Consider the following 22,573-nt stretch of genomic DNA (forward strand, 5'->3'; position numbering starts at 1 on the left):
AGCGGCCAGCGTTCAGAACGAGGACAGAATGCACCGTGCGTCCCCCTTTTCGAGCCCCCTGCCCTGTAACATGATATCATCTGATTATTTTCATTCCAGCCGATCACAGTGTTGGACGCGTTTCCCTGCGAGAGTGAAACCAGCCCGCCTGACTCTATCATGACTCACTGTTGTTCCTCGTTTGCTTTTCAATGCCATCAATTGATCTGGCGTGTCTTCGCGCCAGCATAAACACCTCAGGCGCAGCGCCGAAGTGACCCAGAGATATGAAACGATGTTGAGGGGAAACGTGCGCGTAAAAATAGCCTTTTCTGCGGTTTCATTAGCATTCCATCTCTGCCTCTGGACATTGAGACTGTTTTCCTTTTCCAGAGAGAAATGCAAAATCTCCCCTGATCACCCTCAGGGGTGCGGGTTGCTTTTGAAGAGACTGATGATGCGGTGGATTTGTGTGAGTGTGTTTGCACTTGCATGTGTTTGCCATGTGTGCGTACACAATCCAACAGTCCAAGCCAGATTACACAAAGGACTCCATCCACCAAATAAGTGAACATATGTCTTTAAAAGGCAAAGTGTATGCCTCGTGTTGTGGCGGATATGTTGAAGTAGCATACTATAGTACTCTTACTGTTTCTGCAGTATGAAAATCCAGGCGATTTACGGCATTTGTTGAAACTTGCAATATACATATTACATAATAATACATTATTACTCTTACAGATCAAAGCATTCCCATTGGGAGTGTGCTGTGCAGTGTTGCGTCCCTTCAACTGATTTGAAAATGCCTCACTCCTGGATGTGTGAATCCACTATGGAGCATCAGTATTGCACTTTCACGTTGTGGAGTACTTTGCAGGCAGTGGCAAACAAGAAAGGAGCAGAGTGTATAAACGTGTGAGTTTTTAGCTTTATTTTCTGTGGTGGCCCAGTAGTGCACAACATAATGAAATTAAAAAAGCAAAGATAAGTTCACAACACAATGAAGTAAAGCCACAACAAAACAGAAATAAGCCATAGCACAAGGAAATCAAGCAACAACACAATGAAATCAAGCCACAACACAACGAAATAAAGTCAGGAAAAAATCACTGTAATTCACCAAAAGCCCCAAAAGACCCCCAAAGTTTGTAGTAGTGACCAGACTAACTTACTACAGGTGAAATTGTGCCGTGGTAGCACATCAAATCATTCACAGATATAAATATGAAGGTATTGTGCACGTAGGTGATTATGAATTAATATTTCATGTCGATATACAGGGGCTACATACTGTTAAAGCTAATCATGGTATTGATATCACAGCCGACTCTATAGAACATTTGGCAAGGAAAATTAACTTTACTGTGCTCTGAGAGCCCCCTACTGGTTGGGAGCATTTCCGTGGTGTTGTGGCTTTATTTCATTGTGTTGTGACTCGATTTCGTTGTGTTGTGACTTGTTTCTGTTGTGTTGTGGTTCGATTTCATTGTGGCTCGATTTCGTTGTGTTGTGACTTGTTTCTGTTGTGTTGTGGCTTGATTTCGTTGTGTTGTGGTTTGATTTTGTTGTGGCTTTATTTCGTTGTGTTGTGGCTCCATTTTGTTGTGGCTTGATTTTGTTGTGTTGCGGCTTGATTTCGTTGTGTTGTAGTTTGATTTCGTTGTGGCTTGATTTTGTTGTGTTGTGGCTTGATTTTGTGTGTTGGCTTGATTTCGTTGTGTTGTGGCTTAATTTCGTTGTGTTGGCTTGATTTCGTTGTGTTGTGGCTCGATTTCGTTGTGTTGTGGCTCGATTTCGTTGTGGCTTTATTTCGTTGTGTTGTGGCTCCATTTTGTTGTGGCTTGATTTTGTTGTGTTGCGGCTTGATTTCGTTGTGTTGTAGTTTGATTTCGTTGTGGCTTGATTTCGTTGTGGCTTGATTTCGTTGTGGCTTGATTTCGTTGTGGCTTGATTTCGTTGTGGCTTGATTTTGTTGTGTTGTGGCTTGATTTTGTGTGTTGGCTTGATTTCGTTGTGTTGTGGCTTAATTTCGTTGTGTTGGCTTGATTTCGTTGTGTTGTGGCTCGATTTCGTTGTGTTGTGGCTCGATTTCGTTGTGTTGTGGCTTGATTTCATTGTGTTGACTTGATTTTGTTGTGTTGTGGCTTGATTTCGTTGTGTTGGCTTGATTTTGTTGTGTTGTGGCTCGATTGCGTTGTGTTGGCTTGATTTCAATGTGTTGTGGCTCCATTTCGTTGTGTTTTGACTTGTTTCCATTGTGTTGTGACTTGTTTCCGTTGTGTTGTGACTTGTTTCCGTTGTGTTATGTCTCGATTTCGTTGTGTTATGGCTTGATTCTGTTGTATTGTGAACTTATGTTTGCTTTTTATTGTTGTGTTGTGCACTACTGGACCACCGTAATTTTCAGTTCAAAGCCTCATAAAATTTGTAGCTATAAAGATGTTATTGCAAACAAGACCACCCTTTCTCATATGTCGAATACGTAAGCCATAGGGCGTAGCATATGTGTTTTGAACTGCGAGAGGCATTACAATTTCTTCGTTAGTTAAATATGGAAGGCGGTCTGGTGGAAGCTAGATATTTTACTTTATAACTTGTTAAATATGGATATTTTTCTCACACTAATGCACCAATTCGCTTCAGAAGGCCTTTATTATCCCCCCGGAGCCATGTGGAGTATGTTTATGATGGATGGATGCACTTTCTTGAGCTTCAAACTCATTGGTCCCGTTCACTGCCATTATAAAGCTTGGATGCGTCAGGATATTTATTAATATAACTCCGATTGTGTTCATCAGAAAGAAGAAAGTCATATACACCTAGGATGGCTTGAGGGTGAATAAATCTTGGGGTAATTTTCATTTTAAAGTGAACTAATCCTTTAAGATATTAAAAAGACTTTTCAATTCTATGTATGTCATATTGTATCTTGAATATAAGTGCATTTATACTCTACAACAATTAAATATATATATATATATAGATAAATCCTTTGATAACTAGTCTTAATATCTTATGCAGTGCTGCTTCTCAAGTACATTTTTGAAATGTTTTTTTTTTTTTTCATGGATATTTATTTTATTTTTTTTTCATGGAAAGATTCATGGACTGGCATGCACAGACACAGACAAACACATGACACTTTACCTTAAACAATTTCCCACAGCAGGTCTATCACGCACTGTTTACGTTTTCCCAGCCATCCATCATTACCATTGTGATTCATGTACACACACACACACATTACATAACCGCTCACTACAGCTCATTAGGGCTTCCTGAAGTTGCCACTCCTCTCTTGGAGCTGCATTAGTGAAATGAGATAAGCAGATTGATGAAGACGGCCGTTAATTTCTCCCTGCTGATAGACGAGCTCTGTGCTGAGTCTAACATCATTACTTTAATCAGCTAAAACTCCCTGTCTCAGCATGACCTTCCATTTAGTATGGAAGTAAACACACACTCAGGACTTCTTCCTGTTTGTACTTATTTCAATCTTTTATATTGCTTCATGAGAAACCAAAGCCTTTAGAAGTGTGTTGAGAAACTTGGTGTGAAATTGAAAGCAGCTCCCTCTAACAAAGTGTTTCAGTATGAAGGTGCCTTTTATGGGATCTGGTTGCAGAGCACATTCTAATGCACCGTAACGTCTGATGATCTACAATGAAGACATGATGTTATTTAAACATGATGACTTGCCATCTTTGTATACGGCTTGAGTAGGCAGATTTTTTTCAGGTTTTGAATCGGAGGGTCCAGCACCCCAAAATCTTTTGAAGTTAAACACACCAGTGATATGCTGCCACCTACTGGTGAGTTAAAGATCATTTGGAATTTTTTTTTTTGATCCTAGAACCATATGGGCTTTGAGGAAAGATTATGATATAATGTGCATTCAAGTGATTTTGGTCAGAATATATAATATATGATATATTTTGTAGTTTTTAATGTTTGGTGAGCTTGATTTGTGTTCTTCATGAAGAGTGCATGTTGCACATAATATGCACAATTAAAACTTAATTTGCAAAACATTCTGGTTGGCAAAAAATGCATTAACCTGTCTCTCAACTCTTTTTTTTTTTTTTTTTTTTTGCTTTATGAAAAAGATAATTTGCTTTATGAAATGAATCATGAATCATCGTTTTTTTGTTTTTGTTTTTGTTCTTGTTTTTTGTTGTTTCTCTCAAATGGTTAACAAGTAAAAAGGGAGTCAATGGAAAAGTCAAGGGCAATATATTCATTGTATTCAAAATATTATATTAATTCAACATATTTTTCATTTGAAGAACAGACTTATTTGATTTGATACAGCAGACAGCGGTTATAATAAATTATGCAACAAATACATACATATATATATATATATATGTGTTTACATATACTGTATTTTGCTTCAGGATCTTTTGTCCACAAGCTGTTTCTTTGCATCTGTTTGCAGTATTCGTTTTTGCCACTAGGAGACAGTGCAAGAATATACATCTTGAGCCTTTAAATTGAGCAGAGATCCTCTTTGTGTCATGTTTATGGTGTTGGTTTGCAAAATAGAGCCCACCAACCACAATGTTGTCTGATTTTCAGCTTTTTTTCCAGAGAAAATGAATGAATATGCAGCTTCACAGACTCTGAAGAGTAACCACTGTATGCTGTTCATTTCTTATATTATAACATTAGCACTGTGATCTACTGTAATGTGTGTTGAATTCAACAGCTGTTTCAACAAACGTGGCTGTGATTTATCCTGCTTTCCCAGGACTGAGTGTGGCTTTCGGAAAGCCTGTTGATTCAGTACTGCAGTTTAGTTAGACTTGGAGAAAAGCTTGGAATCCACACCAGATGAGCATCAGAGGGAATTGTGGGAAATAGTCCATACAGGATATTAAAGCTTAACAGCTGCACAGGGGGTTTGTTTCTTAGTTAACACCTGAAATCACACTTACTGTAGAAGAGTGTTCAGAATGGACAGGGTCACACTGATTGCAAAATATAATATGTAGAGGTTAAATGGATGATTCAATAATTTACAATTATTCCTCACTTTTTCACACATAACGCAACATTAATACGATTCTAATGGATTTCAGATTTCAGAATAATTTAGAATATGTAAACTATTATTTACTATAGGACATCCATCCATCCATCCATCCATCCATCCATCCATCCATCCATCCATCCATCCATCCATCCATCCATCCATCCATCCATCCATCCATCCATCCATCCATCCAATGATTTAGAATATTTAAACTATTGCTGTAGTCCATCCATCCATCCATCCATCCATCCATCCATCCATCCATCCATCCATCCATCCATCCATCCATCCATCCATCCAATGATTTAGAATATTTAAACTATTGCTGTAGTCCGTCCATCCATCCATCCATCCATCCATCCATCCATCCATCCATCCATCCATCCATCCATCCATCCATCTATCCATCCAATGATTTAGAATATTTAAACTATTCTTTGCTGTAGTCCGTCCATCCATCCATCCATCCATCCATCCATCCATCCATCCATCCATCCATCCATCCATCCATCCATCCATCCATCCATCCATCCATCCATCCATCCATCCATCCATCCAAACATCCATCCAAACATTCTACCATCCATCCATCCAATGATTTAGAATATTTAAACTATTCTTTGCTGTAGGACATCCATCCATCCATCCATCCATCCATCCATCCATCCATCCATCCATCCATCCATCCATCCATCCATCCATCCATCCATCCATCCATCCATCCATCCATCCATCCATCCATCCATCCATCCATCCATCCATCCATCCATCCATCCATCCATCCATCCATCCATCCATCCAATGATTTAGAATATTTAAACTATTCTTTGATATAGGAAATCCATCCATCCATCAAATACTAAAAAAAAAAAATATCATAAGTAAATACCAAATATATCATAAATGCATCAAAAAAATAAAAAATAAAAAAAATAATTAAATTACCATATATAAAATAAATGAAATTGTACAAATTCATATGTTGCAACCTCATAAATAAGCTGTTTTCTCATGAGATCAGGTTGGGCATTTCCTGTATGTCTGTTCTCTGTGAAATTGTGCTCATCACATGACTGTCTGACACGTCACAGACAGGCATGCGTTAAACAGTGTTATCAATCATAATGCCAAAGTTCCTTCAACTGGTCCCAGAATAGTGTGTCCAGTGCAGAAAACAGCACACAGTTAATATTTACCCTGGTGATGTATCCAGTTGTCAGAATACTGTGGGATGCCTTGTGGTTTAACTCTAGAACTGTGAATGGGAGTACAGTGTACTTGGTGCCTGTGTTGGCTGTTATGACCAAATTTTGGTGGGAAAATTAATGAAAAAGTGGCTGCAAAATTAATGAATGGTGGTTTATGTAGCCTTGTATGCTCAAGTATGCATAACTTAAAGCAGTTATCTACTGTGGTATAGCAAAATCTCCAGAATTTGACATTTGTTCCGTTATAGCACCGAGCCCAACTGCTGAATGCTGCGGTACTCAGGGGAACCATTGGGTTTGAGAAAATGACCGTAGAATGTTGAAGTGGACTGTGTGTGTGTGTGTGTGTGTGTGTTTGTGTTTGAGGAAACTCGTGGTCCGGCTCTGTGATTGTGCTCTCTGTGTAACCCGGCACGGCCCAGCCCTTTGGGACCACTGCTCTTTACAAAAGGCCAGCATGGGAAATGCCAACCCCGCTCCTCCTCCTCCTCCCCTCTCTTTCTGAACATTCTTAAGTCCTTGTGTCAGATATTAAGCAGCCCCCTCCTAATCCTCTTTCTCTCCCTACATCTCTTTCACACACCCTCCACCTCTCTCTCTCCTGCCGCTCTACAGTGCCCCAGTGTTTATACACTGAACATCTGAGTTCCTAACAAGGCAAACCCATGTACAGTCCCCACAATGCACTTTCACACCCAATATGGTAGTCCTGATCTTTTTATTCTGAGCACAGGGCTCATGTGCAAAGAAACGTGCTGGGCAGCCCACATGGGGCACGTTTGTGTTTTTCTGTTGTGAAAAGAAACATGGCTGACAATAATGTTGAAAAACAGTCGCACAGCAGTGAAGAAACTAGCAGAATGCACTGGAAACATTTGGTTGTACATTTCACAAATAATTACAAAGAATTACAAAAAAACTTATTTTCAACTTCAGAAACAACATTAGTAGTGTGTTTGACTGTCTAAAAGTAAGAAGTATAGTTTTTTGTAGACACAGCTTAGAAAGTAGTGTATATAGTTCTGCTTGTGCACACTGTAAAAATACTTTTTCAAAGATGTAAATAAAACAAAGATTTTAAGCCAGGTTCACTGTACAATTTTGGCCATGATTTGATCATCTGAGACAAATTGTGTGAATCCTAAAAGATTCCTTGTATCAAAAATCTGAAGTCTTTGATCATTAGTAGGGCTGGGTATTGATACAGATGTCCCGATTTGATTTGATTTGACAAGATCTCGATTTGCTTTGATTCAAGATTTGATTTGATTCAATTCTCGATTTGATACTCGATTCTTGATTTTTGATTCAATTCAATGAATTCAATGATTCAATTTTCACTGGCCCAACCACAAAAAATTATAATAAATAACTAAAATAGTTATTGTTTTTTGTTGTTTTTGTATTGAAATAAATAATTTTAGATGCCAGTAAAATTTAACAATTCTCGATTCCAATTTCAAAACCACAGCTAAAACTACTAACTAATATAAATGTCAAAGATTATTAAAAGACAAGTAAAATAATAATAATTAAACTACAAGCAATAGCAAATAAATAAATACAATAGAACAAAGATACAAATGAAATTATCAGTGCTTTTAAGATTTTTCAGGTAGGTCTAACAGTAGTTTTCAGGTACAGAAATTGAATGAAGTAATCAAATGCAAAACTACACTGCATAAAATCTTCACTGTACAAATTAAATAAAGGGTTAATCCTTATTATAGTTACAAAAAAAGTTATTGAGTGAAGAGCAGTAAGTGATTTCTTTGTCATTTTTAGTTTGATTAACATTAAAAACAAGACAGCAGCAGAAATATTAGGCTGCTGTCACTTTAAGAGCTGCACAAATCCAATATAATGATACACATGCGGTGTCTTTCTCTATTGTTACGTTCACTTAAGCCATAACTGACTATGTTTACGAGGATACTCACCAATACGGGTGTTTTGAGATAAATTTGTGTGAATTTGTCCATTTAAGCGCAAGGACACTTGAAAGAGAGTTCATTTTATTATTTGCACGCTGTCTGAGATGCACACAGAAATGATGATGACATCTAGTGGAGAAGACTAGTAATAAGATTAACATGAATCAGATATTATGTTCAATGTTTGTGTAAATAAATACGGAAAAAAGATTGATTCGTGACCTTTGAGAACTGATATCAAATCAACCACATTTTAAAAAATTATTTATCGAAAAATGTATTATTTTGCCCAACCCTAATCGTTAGATTGACATGTTCACCGATAGCCGATTAAAGGATTAGTTCACTTTTAAATAAAATTTTCCTGATAATTTACTCACCCCCATGTCATCCAAGATGTTCATGTCTCTCTTTCTTCAGTCGAAAAGAAATGAAGGTTTTTGATGAAACCTTTCTCTTATCTAGTGAAACAATCTGTCATTTTCTAAAAAAAAATAAAAAAATACAACTGTATATGATTTATAAACACAAATTATCGTCTTGCACGTGCTTCCGCTTTCCGCATTCTTCAAAAAGCTTATGCCGTATGTCCTACGCCTTCCCTATTATACTTACGGAACGAACGCAGCGCCAGTTCTGTTTTTTTCCGTAAGTAGAATACTGTTTTAAGTCAGTTTAACTCAATGCAATTGTGTTTGAATGAGAAACCTAATACAATGGATTTGAATGAAAATGATTTTTTGAATAAACTGAACAGTATCGTAATATTTTTTGTTTTGTTTTTTTGAGTAAAGGACTATCATAAATCGTACGGTGTGCACCTGGCTTCACAGGAAAATTTCAGTATTTCTAATTCAAAATGCAAGATTCAATCAACCTGGTATCGTGAAAGCATGACTGTTCTCTAGGTGGGCTTTCTGACTCCCATATGATGTGTATCAGCCAGCCAATCAGATTGAAGCTAGAGATTTCAGGTGGATTTTGTAATTTTTGTATGCAGTATGCATCATGTAGTTATTGAATGTACTGTTCTGTCTGAAGATGAGACTGAGTCTTCAAAACGTGGCTAAATATATCCAAATGCTTTAGAACATCTGTAACAAATTGTGATAAGTAAAGAGAGACATACCCGATCGTTGTAAAGCATAGCCTCGTTTTACTTTATTTTACAGCGACAATCCTCAGGAGCAATGTGGGGTTAAGTGCTTTGCTCTCAATGATGGCAGCTCATGAATCACCTTTTTCTGGGCTACATGTTCCTGTAGCTCAACTATTAGAGCATGGCACTAGCAATGCCAAGGTCGTGGGTTTGATTCCCAGGAAACACACAACCTGACAAAGTGATGAATGCACACCTTGTGAGTCACTTTGGATAAAAACCTTTTGGAACCTTTTGCATAACCAGTTCAGATTGTCAAGCGTTAAGCCACACCAGAATGAAACGCTCATCAGTTCTTCAAACTGTCTCACATCCGACACACTCCCAAACAGGAGGATCACATGCAAATGAAAATATCCTGAAATGAAAAAGTCAATAACTATGTGGACCTGAAGCCAAAATAGAGGTGGGGGTTTTACCACTCCTGAAAGGCTCCCATGTATAACTTTCCCCTATTGAGACACTCACTACTTTTCTCAAAGACTAAACCAATGAGTTAACAAAATAAACACTGCAAATATAACGTATGCACAGAAATATGTGAAACGAGACTGAAAGAAGGCCATATTACATAAGTTACAGTCTACTCCAGGATAAACATATTTTTAAAACTCTGCTTTGAAATTCTGAATTTTCTCAATGCCCTTTAGTTCACACTCTTAAAGGAATCATCTGAGACACAGTGGATTTGTGAGTAGTATGAGCCTCCAGTTCAGTGTTTTCATACTATGACCTGGATTTCAAAAGAGGCCGAGCAGGAAGACGGATATGGAGAGAAAACATAGTTAGCTTCCTACTGCCTACATAGGGAGTATTTTAAGAGATCATATGCACATTCCCACCACCAAGGCTGTTTCAAAGGGTAGGCAGCATGACCATACTGCTCAATATCTCATACAGTTTTGCTTATCAAATATTAATGCAGACTATTTGCAGTGCTGCTTATGGAATGTGCTAAATTTGTCACTTAAGAGCTGCAGGAAAACATGTTCTTAATCAGTGTTTTGCCTTGTTCTGCAGGATAAAATTAGTTTTGAGAAGCAAAATTGTATAGTATGATATGAATATGCATCAATAATGATTTTAATGTCTGCATTATTTTAATTTTCATAAACAGACCTCAATAAATTTTGTTAAAGGTGCCCTCAAATGAAAAATTGAATTTATCTTGGCATAGTTGAATAACAAGAGTTCAGTACATGGAAATGACATACAGTGAGTCTCAAACTCCATTGTTTCCTCCTTCTTATATAAATCTAATTTGTTTAAAAGACCTCCGAAGAACAGGCGAATCTCAACATAACACCGACTGTTACGTAACAGTCGGGGTGTACGCCCCCAATATTTGCATATGCCAGCCCATGTTCCCAACATTATGAAAGGCATTAGACAAGGGCAGCCAGTAGGGCTGGGCGATATATCGAATGCTTTTGTCACGCGCATTTCGTCAGTAAAGCCGGTTCCCTGATTACCACTAAATCGCCATCACCTGCTTTCAAATGGAGCGGCATTTAATAGACAGAGCCGTAGTTCACCGACAAACCACGCAATATCGCGTTCATTATCGAAGGCGATACATCTGCGATATGAACGCGATATTGCGTGGCTTATCAGTGAACTACGGCTCTATTAAATGCCGCTCCATTTGTAAGCAGGTGATGGCGATTTAGCGGTAATCAGGGAACCGACTTTACTGATGAAATGCACGTGACAAAAGCATTCAATATATCGCCCAGCCCTAGCAGCCATTATAAACGTCTGGATCTGCACAGGTGAATCAACAGACTAGGTAAGCAAGCAAGAACAATAGTGAAAAATGGCAGATGGAGCAATAATAACTGACATGATCCATGATAGCATGATATTTTTAGTGATATTTGTAAATTGTCTTTCTAAATGGTTCGTTAGCATTTTGCTAATGTACTGTTAAAAGTGGTTAAAGTTACCATCGTTTCTTACTGTATTCATGGAGACGAGCCGTCGCTATTTTCATTTTTAAACATTTACAGTCTGTATAATTCATAAACACAACTTCATTCTTTATAAATCTCTCCAACAGTGTAGCATTAGCCGTTAGCCACAGAGCACAGCCTCAAATCTATTCAGAATCAAATGTAAACAGTATACAATACTCACATAATCCGACGCGTGCATGACGGACACTTTGTAAAGATCTATTTGATGGTTATATTAGCTGTGTAAACTTTATGCACTGTTCAAGGCAAGCGCGAGCTCCATGGCTGTGGAGCACGAGAATTAAAGGGCCAGTAGCCCTGAATCGGCTCATTTATAATGATGCCCCAAAATAGGCAGTTAAAAAAATTAATAAAAAAAAAATATATATGGGGTAAAAAAAAAAAAAAAAGTTACACATAGGTGCAAAATGGACAAAAATGTCCATGTCCAAAAACTGTCATAAAAAATATGATTTATTAATATTTTTTTCCACTTTCACTAATGTCAATTTTTTGACCAGCATCTGTTCTATCCATAGATACCAAACATTCATTAATTTTAAGAACTGTAACCCTTTAAATGCTGGTTTGTTTACATAATGCCATAGGTGTTTTTTTTTTTTATGAAAAAATTAAAAATAGTAGTTTATTTTCATAAACTAAATGCTAAGCAGAAATTTTTTCTTTGCTTATTAGATTCTTGGGTGTGTCAATGAAGAACAACAACATTAATTTTGAGGCATTTATATTTTTTATGTAGTGTTAGATTTTTTTAACTAAAACTGACACTTACACTAACACCAAAATGTCCATGCCAAAAAATTCATAGACATATTATATATTAATATTTTTTTTCCACTTTCACTGAGTTTTTTTTTTTTTATCAGCATCTCTTCTATTCATAATTACCAAACATTCATTCATTTTCAGAATTTTAATGCTTTACAAATCAGTTTCTTTACATCCTCAGCTTCTAATGTACCTGTGTGCTCACTGTCAGTAGGCAACACTAGCTTCACAGCTTCCTCTGCTGAGTAACATCTCTTCATCTTGCAAACAATAAAATGATCAACCCCTCAAGCACCACATATTTATAGGTTTGGATGTGAGGGCATCTGTGTGAACTCAAACTTTGTATAAAATCTACCAGACTAAACAATCAGCATTTTCTTGTAGTGAAAACTAAAACAATGTGTTTAGGAGCTTCTGAACTTCTACTTCAAATTCAAACGCATCTTTTATCTCCGTACAAAAACAATTGAAAAAGTGCAATCAAGGGTTAAGATGCGTGTTTGGTCGAAAAAGAAAAACCTCAAAGCCTTCTTTGACCTTTTTCATAGTTTTCACATGAACCTGTGACCCTGCCAAGGGTGTGACTCATACATGGAGTGGGATTTTTGGTTGCCAGTACAATATATTTTTTTTTTCAAACTAATTACACATTACATTTTCAGTAAACACATGCAAACTACACTCTGACATCTTTACCAACATACCCACACAATTATAGCTGCATTATTTTTCAAATTGACTCTATAATATGCATAAGCAGAAAACACAAATAAAGCGAGTATTTCTTTTATATGCCAAATTTGAAAATATGGCACAATCTAGTAAAAAATTGTAAAAATTTACAATTTGAAGCCTCGCCGATAGAATGAATGCCTATTTGCAAATATTGTTTCATTTTATAGTCAAATGGCCCTGGGTTAAAAAAAAGGGGGTTTCAATGTGGACATTTTTGTCCTTAAGGTCCTGAGTGTGAGTATTTTTTGTACGGCGGGTAAAATTGATTTTTTTGAAGGAAATGAGGGTAAAATATTAAAATTCCAATAAAAATAAACACATGAGCCAAAATTCATGTAGTTGGCATTAACAAAGGCACACTTATAACAAAAAAACAAAACAGAAATGGACAAAAATGTCCATAAGGTTGCACAAGGGTTAAAAAATAATTAAATAAAAGTCAGGTTTTCTGCTGTGTGAGGAAAAATCAGAAAACTGAAATGTAACCTTGTATGTAGACACTAGGTTTTAAAACAGTTTTAGCCACAAAGATATAAAAAGTTGTAGTTGTCTCTTTCTCTCTCTCTCTCTCTCTCTCTCTCTCTCTGGCATTAGAGGAGTTTGGGAGATATTAGGTGGGGCTTTGGAAACATTTCATCACCCTAGTCACCAAAAAACCCTCCTTGTGTAAAGGCCCTCTGTTGTTGAGGCTCTGCCCCCTCAGTGGAATGGCAGGTCAGATGTGAGGAACAGAGTGGGCACTGTGTAAGAAGAGCAGGGATGTTTGGGCCGCTGTTTGCTGAAGTGTGCTGTACCTGTATGAGCAGGGAGATGGATTGGAATGAGTCGAATAGGAGGTTCTTTATGTTCTCGGGGCCCCACAGACACTCTGAGAATCTATAACACTGTTTCGACTAGATCCGTTTTTTGAAAATGACATTTGAGTTACAATTATTTACTGAGAACAAATGTGATTTCCTTGAACAATATGATCGATTGGGAATCTCTGTGTTTATCTCAGATCTCAGAGCTTTTGTCAGTATTTTGTCTAATAAATTGTCATAGAGTGTGAATTTAGCAAGCTAAAGTCTAAATAACAGTAAATTGTCATAAAATCTGACAATACAAGACCGTTACAACACAATACATTAACAGTTGTGAATGCACTACAGTGTTTATTACAAAGATTTGCAGAAGAATAGCATTTCTCATCCAGTTTTCTGCACTGGTGGTCTCTGACTCTGTCCCGAAATGATAATATAAACATTGAGGAAAAACTGGTCTTGGCAAACATGTTTTGTTGTGTTGAGCAGCTTTACTTGAGTCATAGATGTCTGAGGGCTTTTTCTCCATTTTACATGAATTACAGAGGATGTGCATTGAAAACCCATAATGATCAACCACTAATCTGAATGATCTCTGTATGATCTTGTGGGGAACATGACCTCCTCAATGTCTACGGTGGTTACAGCCATGCCTTTACTCAGCCACTGTGGCAAACAGAGAACCGGGATACACAGCCTGATGTGAAGGGTGCTGTGTAATGTCAGTTTCTAAATGTAAATGTTATTTGACGGAGAACAGAGTAAACAAGTTTTTTGCAGTGCAAAAAGATGATTAAAATGTTTAAAAGAAAATGTTAAAAGAAAACAAATGAGAACCACATATACTGAACAAGTAAATATGTTTTTTATATTATTTTATTTTATGCCAACATCCCACATAGATCCTTGAGTGGTATAAAACAAAAACTTTATGAAATGTACAGTTGAATTTCTAAAATATGTATAAACATAATGTTTTTTTCTTTGTCTCTTTGCAGTGTGCCGGTTAGCCTGCCACAGGAAGTGTGAGGTCAAGGTAAGGAACAAAGCATGCTTGATTTGTCATATTAGACACTTTAACAGTGTAAAATGTGTTTCTTTTTAACAGGTGGTTATGCGTAAAAAATGAATATCGGTAACATTGGAATTGTGTTGTGAGAGACTTTTGCTTTCCAGAACAAGGTTGTGAGCCTTCAGAACTTCCCTAAATGGTTGTGTCTGCTTGTACAGGTTTGGCTCCTTTTGTCAAATCCACAATCACATTTCTGTCTGGAAGCCAAACAAATCTTATCACAGAAGACATTTTTTTCCCTTGATAGTGGACAAGCCCCTCAGGTTGAGGACGAGTATCGACATACTTGGGAATCTAAAAAAAAAACAACTCTGCATGCTATCCCAGGACATGTTTGGCTTGGCCAACTCATTCCATGTCCGATAATACCCTCCCCAAATTTTAACCCCAGACTTTTCCTGTATGATAATGCCGTTTTGAAGGGTGTTTTGAGAGGGAGAGTGTTTGAGATTAGCAAATAGGTTGGAGATTTTGTTCAGCTCTGTTCCAAAACCTTATTTTATGCCTACAAGGAAAATGCCATCTAAGGCAGCATCCCAACCTTAAATGGAACCGCAACTGATTTTGAACATTCTACATTGGCAGAAACTCAGGTGACATGACTTAAAATTGATTTCAAAAGAGTTTGGTGTTGATATATTGCTAAACTAACAATGTTACACTTTAATAATCAAGAAATACTGAATATTGGGTAAAATTGACACATTTTTATTAGTTTTTTTGGTCCACATGCAATGATACGATGTCAACATTTGCATACCTCCTGCTCGCGCATCATCACACATCCTCAGCACGTTCTGTAAGGCTATGCAGAGTCAGTCACCGAGTGCCAAAAACAATGAGCTTATGCTGCGTTCACACCATGTCGTAATTAAGAGATGGCAGCCTGTTTACGTTCATTATTATTGTAATGTTATGTGATTTGAGCCATGAGGTAATTTAACACCGTCTCTCACCTTGTGACGCTTTGCAGACTCTGCTCTGTGCACGTTTGTGTGTTTTGAAGGAGACATGGCTTTGGAGACGCTGTAAAGGGAGGGTGGGATCTCATGCTTTCAAAGCTAGCTTGCTATTACTAGCCTCTCCGAAATTGCCTACCTTATCTTTAAATAAATTTTGTATTAAATAAAAAACATTTTTTTGCATTCCCCTAGTTTGGATAGATTTTTTTTCCCCCCACTGAGCATGTCACAACGTGATACGGCCTCATAATTTGACCAAAAGAAGCTATCTTAGAAGGCAGCATAGTTATGTTGTCTACATTTTGGAGCAGCCTTGGTGTCTACTGTGACTTAAAATGCTGCCTACGTTGGCAGTTTGCTAGGTTTTTGGAACAGAGCATCTGATTAGTCCTTTCCATAATCTTTGAGCTCCATATGGCAGCTATTATTGTGTATATTGGTGAAGTGTGTGTGTCGGGCAACTGGCCCTACTAATGCTGTGCCACTTTTTGCACCCACAGGAAATTCCAGAGGTGTGAAGGGGTGCGTGTTTTTTAGAGGCCTGTTGAGTTTTTCTAGCAGATCAGTGCATACCGGCGTTCAGAAACACTTGAGAATTTTGATGTGTGGTTTATGGTAACTACAGGATGTCTTTGGGATGTTGTTCTCAAAGATGATCAAGGAAAGAAAAAAAACAACAGCAGGGGTCATTTTGTTTGATAGATTGCGTCTGATTTGGGAGGACAGCTATGACACTCTGAAGCTCCCTTGATTAAACTGCGATTAAGACTCGAGATCTGTTTAGAGACGTGTAACAACTTCCCTCGCCAGAATCACTGAGGAATTTCCGACCCCATGATCCAAGAATGGATGCAATTCATTTCCTGCCATTAGATAAAAGATGAAAATGACGATGAATGATTCAGAGCTAGCCTTTGGATTCCTCCCGTTTTTTAAGTATTTATTACGGAAATGACTTTAGTCAGTGTGAAAGACCGTTTGCATTGAAAAAAGAGAAAAAGTGAAAAGTAAGAGTAAAGAAAAAATTCAAAGTAAAGAAAACATCTCTTCTGAAATAAATAAAGTATATATGTATATAATTCATCTTTTTTTAAATTTTATTCTGCTCAAGAAAGCCCCAAGTGTGCTCCTAGTGAGTAGTCACAAAGACTTTATATATAGAAAGACAGTGCACTCGTATTATTATGAATGGGAGAAAGTGCAAAGCGAGATATGGCGGAATAAGTCCCGCCTTCTAAATAAGAGCAGGTCGCCGATTGATAAAGTCATTGTGTCACTGCAGCAGCCCTTAGAAGCTCCGGTTCCTATAGAAACAGTCAGACGTGCACTTTTCCTATAGAGTCGCGATCTTAGGACTGCACATACGCATTAGCTTGATCCAGCCTCAAAAAAGGCCTTTTTTGTCATGATTCAACTGTTTAGAAAAAAATGAGATGGTTGTAGTCATTAGTGATTTGAAATATGAAATTTAACCAAAAGCTGCTTCGCAAACAGCTTTAGAGAGTTTGATCTTTCCCCATGCAAAGAGATAGGAGCTGCACTTGGTGTTTCAAAGATGGCTGTCTTAAAAGGACTTTGGTATTAGTAAGCAAAAATGTTCTGAAATACACAATTGAATTTCTAAAATGTGTGAACATGATGCTTAGTAATTATACTTCCAAGTTAAATGGGATATTCAATGAGGTAGAACCTGATTTTGTCTATTGAGAATTGATTAGACTGAGAAAAGTAGATGTGACATACCATAAGGTGCTTGGTTGTTAGACTTGACGGGTTCGGAAACCAAGAGGGTTTTGTTTTGCAATGTTAGCTGAAAAGAAATGTTGTAAAAGCAAATAATATAATTTTTGAAAATAAATAGGGTCAATTTAGATTTCATGTTGACTTCCCAATTCAAATTCAATTGAAATCCAAGCAATTTATATAATTCAAGACTTTGTCAGATGGACAGTTTCCACACCAACATGTTATTCCATAAATCTCCACATCCATATTTAGATAAGACGTGGCCGCTGCGTAACCTCTGCCACTAAAAACAAATGCTCAGACCATTTGCGCTGGCCAGACTTGGCAGCTAACTGGCTCTGGTCTGATGGAATGATGGAAGGAAGGAGACAAACGGCACACGAGCACAAATATGACATTGCTAACGGACGCATGCTAAAGAATCCTCCGACTGAAATACACACAATCATCTGAATTTGGTTCATTTGTTTAGTTGTACTGCAACAAAACAAAAAAAAACAAAAACAATAACAATTTCTTGTAAAGAGTTTTCCAGTTTTTCTTTGGCTGTTTTTCCAGTAAAAAAAAAATATCTAAAAGCCCTTCAAACAAGATAAATTTACTCAAGAAACAATCTTGCTTGAGATATCAAGACTTATTTTCATAGATTGCATATGCATTTTGTCTTTTTTACTTATTAACTTATAAACATATCGGACAGTTGCAATAAGACAAAATACACTAATATTAAAGATATATTCTCTGAAAACAAGTCTTAATATCTTATGAAGAGTTGCTTCTCAGGTGAATTTATCTTGTTTAAAGGATTTTAGATACTTTTATTGGAAAGTTAGACATTGTTTTGAAAGCTAAGAGAGCTGAGACAAAAAAAAAAAAAAAAAAAGCCTGCAGTCTCAGACAATAAGAGAAAGGCCCATCATAAATGTGTCTTAGATAACAGAAGGTGTGCAGGTCAGACAGCTCCAATCACCACAAATTCACCTTCTCCACCGTCTCTTCTTCTCTCATTGCTATTGCTCATTTCTGTCAACAGCGTAGCCTGGTTTCACAAGGGGTCGGAAATGACTGCAGTGGTTCACAGCGGGTTCATTGCGCACGGGCTTGGAACAGGTTTAGGCACGTCCGTGAGACTGGACTTGATTTGAATTCCAAAGGCTGGAAAATGAAGTGACAGTCTCTGGGTGATTGTAAATATAGGCAAGAGAGGTTAAGTGGGAGAGTAAATGAATCATTAGACTCAAAGGCCAGCCATGAACTGCAGAGAGTTAATGTGAGACGCCAGCAGCGAGCACGTGTGCAGAGTGCCAGTGCACCACAGGGAGAGGCAACATGTTGAAGAGGGCAATTACTGAAAATGCCAGAGGAAATCAGTGTGAATTAAAAGGTGTGAGAAACATCCAGTCAAAGACATCAGATGCAGCTTCATTGCATAGTCTGACATGTTTTCTAAAGGTGGAATGTTTCATTCCTGTGTATAATTAGTGTCACTAATGGGAATTGCAAAAATAATGACTATTGGTGGGGATTGACTGTGACTGACTCAAATCTTTTGAATCAGTTCATCAAAAGGATTTGTTCATTTATTCATTTTGTTTAGGTTCAGTTTCATTTTTAGGTTCATTTCATTTATTTATTTATTTATTTATTTTCATTTCAGTGAGTTGAATCAGTTCACTAATAAGATTTGTTTGATTTGTTTAGTTACCTGTTCGTCAGTTTTTTGCATGTTACAAATGACTCATTAAACCATCCACTCACTTAGATATTGAGATGAATCTTTTGAATCAGTTCACTAATGAGATTGTTTATTGATTTGCTTAATTACATGCTACGGGTTTATGAATGAGTCATTAAATGGTTCACTGAGATTTATTGAGCGACTCAAATCTTTTTAATCAGTTTTTAAAAAATACTTGTTCATTTATTCATTTAGTTACCTTTTCTGTTGTTTTTTTTGTTATGAGTGAGTCAATAAATCATTCACTCAACTGTATTCAGTGGCTCAAATCTTTTGAAGGGGTGTATTTGTTTAGGTCCAACTAATGAAATATTCCTTCACAATCCGCTCGAATGCAGTTTGCTTGTTCTGTAGTCAATCTTTGAAGGCAGGAAAGCAGTTGTGCAAATGGGAGATACTTCTTTGAAAAAAAAAAAAAAAAAAAAAAAAAAAAAATTAATGGAAGTAAACAAGAATGTTTTTTTCTTATAAAAGACTCAAATGGGAGAAAGTATCAAAAAACTATACACATCAGCTTTAACTTGGGCCCCAAAAAGCTTGTTTTAGTTGGCAATGAGAAATATGATCGCAATGTGTAAGAACAATTTCCTACTCAACCTATGGGGCTACAGGCTGCAAATATCCTAGACTGCTGTGTACTGACTAGGAGATAAAGACATTAGTCATTTTGGTCTATTGAGCAATACATCCGTATTTGGTAATATATGAAGGCTATAGAATATCTGTGCTCTGATGTCGTTGTTTGTGTTCCAGCTGGTCTTTCCAGATCATATGCGTACTATATATAGAATCTAAAATGTCTTTCCCTCCTACTTTGAATACATCTATGTCTTTGAACATACATGGCTAAATCATGGCTTCATGTATGTGTACACCAGAGCAGTAGAGTAAATAGTGCACTTCTACAACCAGTTTTATCTTTCATATCAGCTACTTTCATGGTGGAGCAGCATTTGGAAAAGAATGCTGAGCATTCTACACTATATATATATATATATATATATATATATATATATATATATATATATATATATATATATATATATATATATATATATATATATATATATATATATATATATATATATACATATATATAAGATTTTTCTAAATAAAGTTAAAAATAAAACAAAATCTATACTGGAATACATTTTAGAAAGAAAATACAATTTCAGTCTCTCTACTGTAAAATTTCACATTTAGTTTAACATGTAACTTGCCGTTTCTTTGTAATTATTTGTGACGTTTACTAGCTGTTTCTGAGTGAAAATTGTTCAACCAGATTTCTTTCATTGTAGTTAAAGTTGACATGTTTATACATTTCTACAGGTGCAAGCAAAAGTTTATAAACCCTTTAGAATTAAGTGGATTTTACATTGATTACTCATAAAACGTGGTCTGATTATCATCTAATACCCTGTTTACACCAGGTATTAAGATGTGTTTTGTTCAATCAGATCAGAAGAAGACGAGAGACACGTTCCCGTTTACACCTGGTTTTTTCGATCACTTCTGTCCTGATTACATCGAGGGGAGTGTCTATTTTTTTCAGATCTTTCGATATAATGGACGAAATAAGCAATTTACATATGAATGTGAAATGAGACCGAAAAAGCATATGGAGAGCAGCTTTCGTTTCGGCTCTGATAGCTGCAAGACCATGCCGAACACGGTGAGTGCTTGTTAGAAATCAGGAATTGTGAGAGAACATTGTGCTTGGTACATTTTTCAAAACCAAACTTGGGTCTTCAGTCGACAAAGTTTAAATCCCATTTGGCTAGCGCGCTTCTCGTAATGTTTACACATTTGGTCAGTAGGCAGAGAGTAGGTGGTCTTTTTTGGCTGTTCGAACGTTTTTCCATTTTTGACTACCTCTGGAAGTGGTCGAAAGTGGGCAAGCTCAAAACCATTTAGACCCCATTTACACCTGTATTTAGCGTCATCCACTTGTGATCCTATCTATGAAAACACTTCTTAATAAGTCACAATTATAGACATACAATCTGACTAAACTGAGACATAGAGTACTGAAAAAAGTTATTGCCCCCTTGGAATTAGAAACATGCACGTCATTTTTCTTGCAACTGTAGCTAAGTTAATGCTAACACCAGTGTATCCAGTGTAATGGCAGATGCATTTGATGAAAAACGATTACCACCTTGGGTACTGAAGTTACCATCACAGTAGCACTAAAACGAACGTAATGTATGTACAACAAGCATATGTTTCTGCATTTGCACAGATAATGTTTTTGACTTGGAAGGGAACAGCATGAGTAATGCTCAGGCCAGCTCCCGGGGAGACAGTGAGAGAAAATGAACTAACTCTGACCACCATAAATCACCTCTTTCTTGAACAGCTAAGCGCTCTCTTTCTTTCCCACTTTTGTAAAAACCATTGAAGATCATAGCACATTGTTAGTCCTGGCGTGACGCTCTGAAAACACAGCGTTGTCTTTTACGACGCTTCACCTCATTTCCTCAGCTCAATGTTTCTTGGTTTGAGCTGAAGGACTGACCGGCTGCTAGCAAGAGACTTATAACCTTACCATGTTTATTTTTTTAGCCACTTGAGGAGTGTAATTTCGCTCCTGAATTGGTCAGACGGGCTGGAGTTGTGATAGGAGCCAATGGCTTCCTGGATTTGGCTGCTCGGGAGCATGTTTTTCCACCTCAAACGACTTCTAGTTCTCACTGTGCTGACCCAACTGAGCGTTTAAAGATGTAAAGGTCTCAAATGAGGACAAATAGAGGAACTAAGTGTGGACAGAACAATGATGGGTTCTCTTCCAAGATCTGCGTTCTCTTCTAGCCAAGAAGAACATTGGGTGATTCAGAGCTGGGTTTGGTCATGGGGAGCTGGTCCGGGGTGGTTTTCCCTTTGAACAGGAAAAGCGGCGCTCCACCCCGTCCGCTGAAAGCTAGTGTGAAGCCCATATGGTTCCTGATTGAGCTGCACATGTGTTGGGGTGGATTCTTCTCGTTCAGATAGCAGGTGCATTGCCAGATTGCTGATTTGTGTCCTTGATATGTTTACACAAAGAGTAAACATAGCTATCCAGCTATCTAGCTATCCATTGTTCTGTGGCTTTCAGCTGGGGCATCCATTATTAAAAAGCCAGTGATTAGATTTTTCAGCACAGTTAATTTCCTGAAAACAGAAAAGTTAGGATGTTGCTTACCAGGCTAAACGAAGCCACTTCCAAGTATCTGTGATATTATATTTTGGTCCATCCTTCCTTTTGATACAAGTCTTTAGAATTTTGTGTCTTTTTTTTAGTTAGGATTTGAGGTTAGTTCAATTCTTCTCCAGAGTTTTCTGTAACTTCTGAACTTTATACTTTATTAAGATTAAATCTCTCATTGATTTATGTTCAGAATGCACTCCATTGTCAGCTATGGCATGATTGTAATATTTGCTTAGAGAATTGCGATTGTTATTCTTTCTTTTCTTTA

The 22,573-nt window shown here is 37.1% G+C and overlaps 1 protein-coding gene across 5 annotated transcripts in view; it reads left to right on the plus strand.

The window, feature by feature from the left end:
• The window catches only part of tns1b (tensin 1b), a 293,434-nt gene that overhangs the window by 117,640 nt on the left and 153,221 nt on the right, over window positions 1–22,573 (plus strand). For all 5 annotated transcript variants that reach the window (XM_067408603.1, XM_067408600.1, XM_067408602.1 and 2 more), the window contains exon 3: window positions 14,599–14,636. In XM_067408603.1, coding sequence (XP_067264704.1) covers window positions 14,599–14,636 — 38 coding nt within the window. The remainder of the gene's footprint in view (window positions 1–14,598; window positions 14,637–22,573) is intronic.

Source organism: Chanodichthys erythropterus, chromosome 14 (assembly GCF_024489055.1).
Source record: "Chanodichthys erythropterus isolate Z2021 chromosome 14, ASM2448905v1, whole genome shotgun sequence".
Lineage (NCBI taxonomy): Eukaryota > Metazoa > Chordata > Actinopteri > Cypriniformes > Xenocyprididae > Chanodichthys > Chanodichthys erythropterus.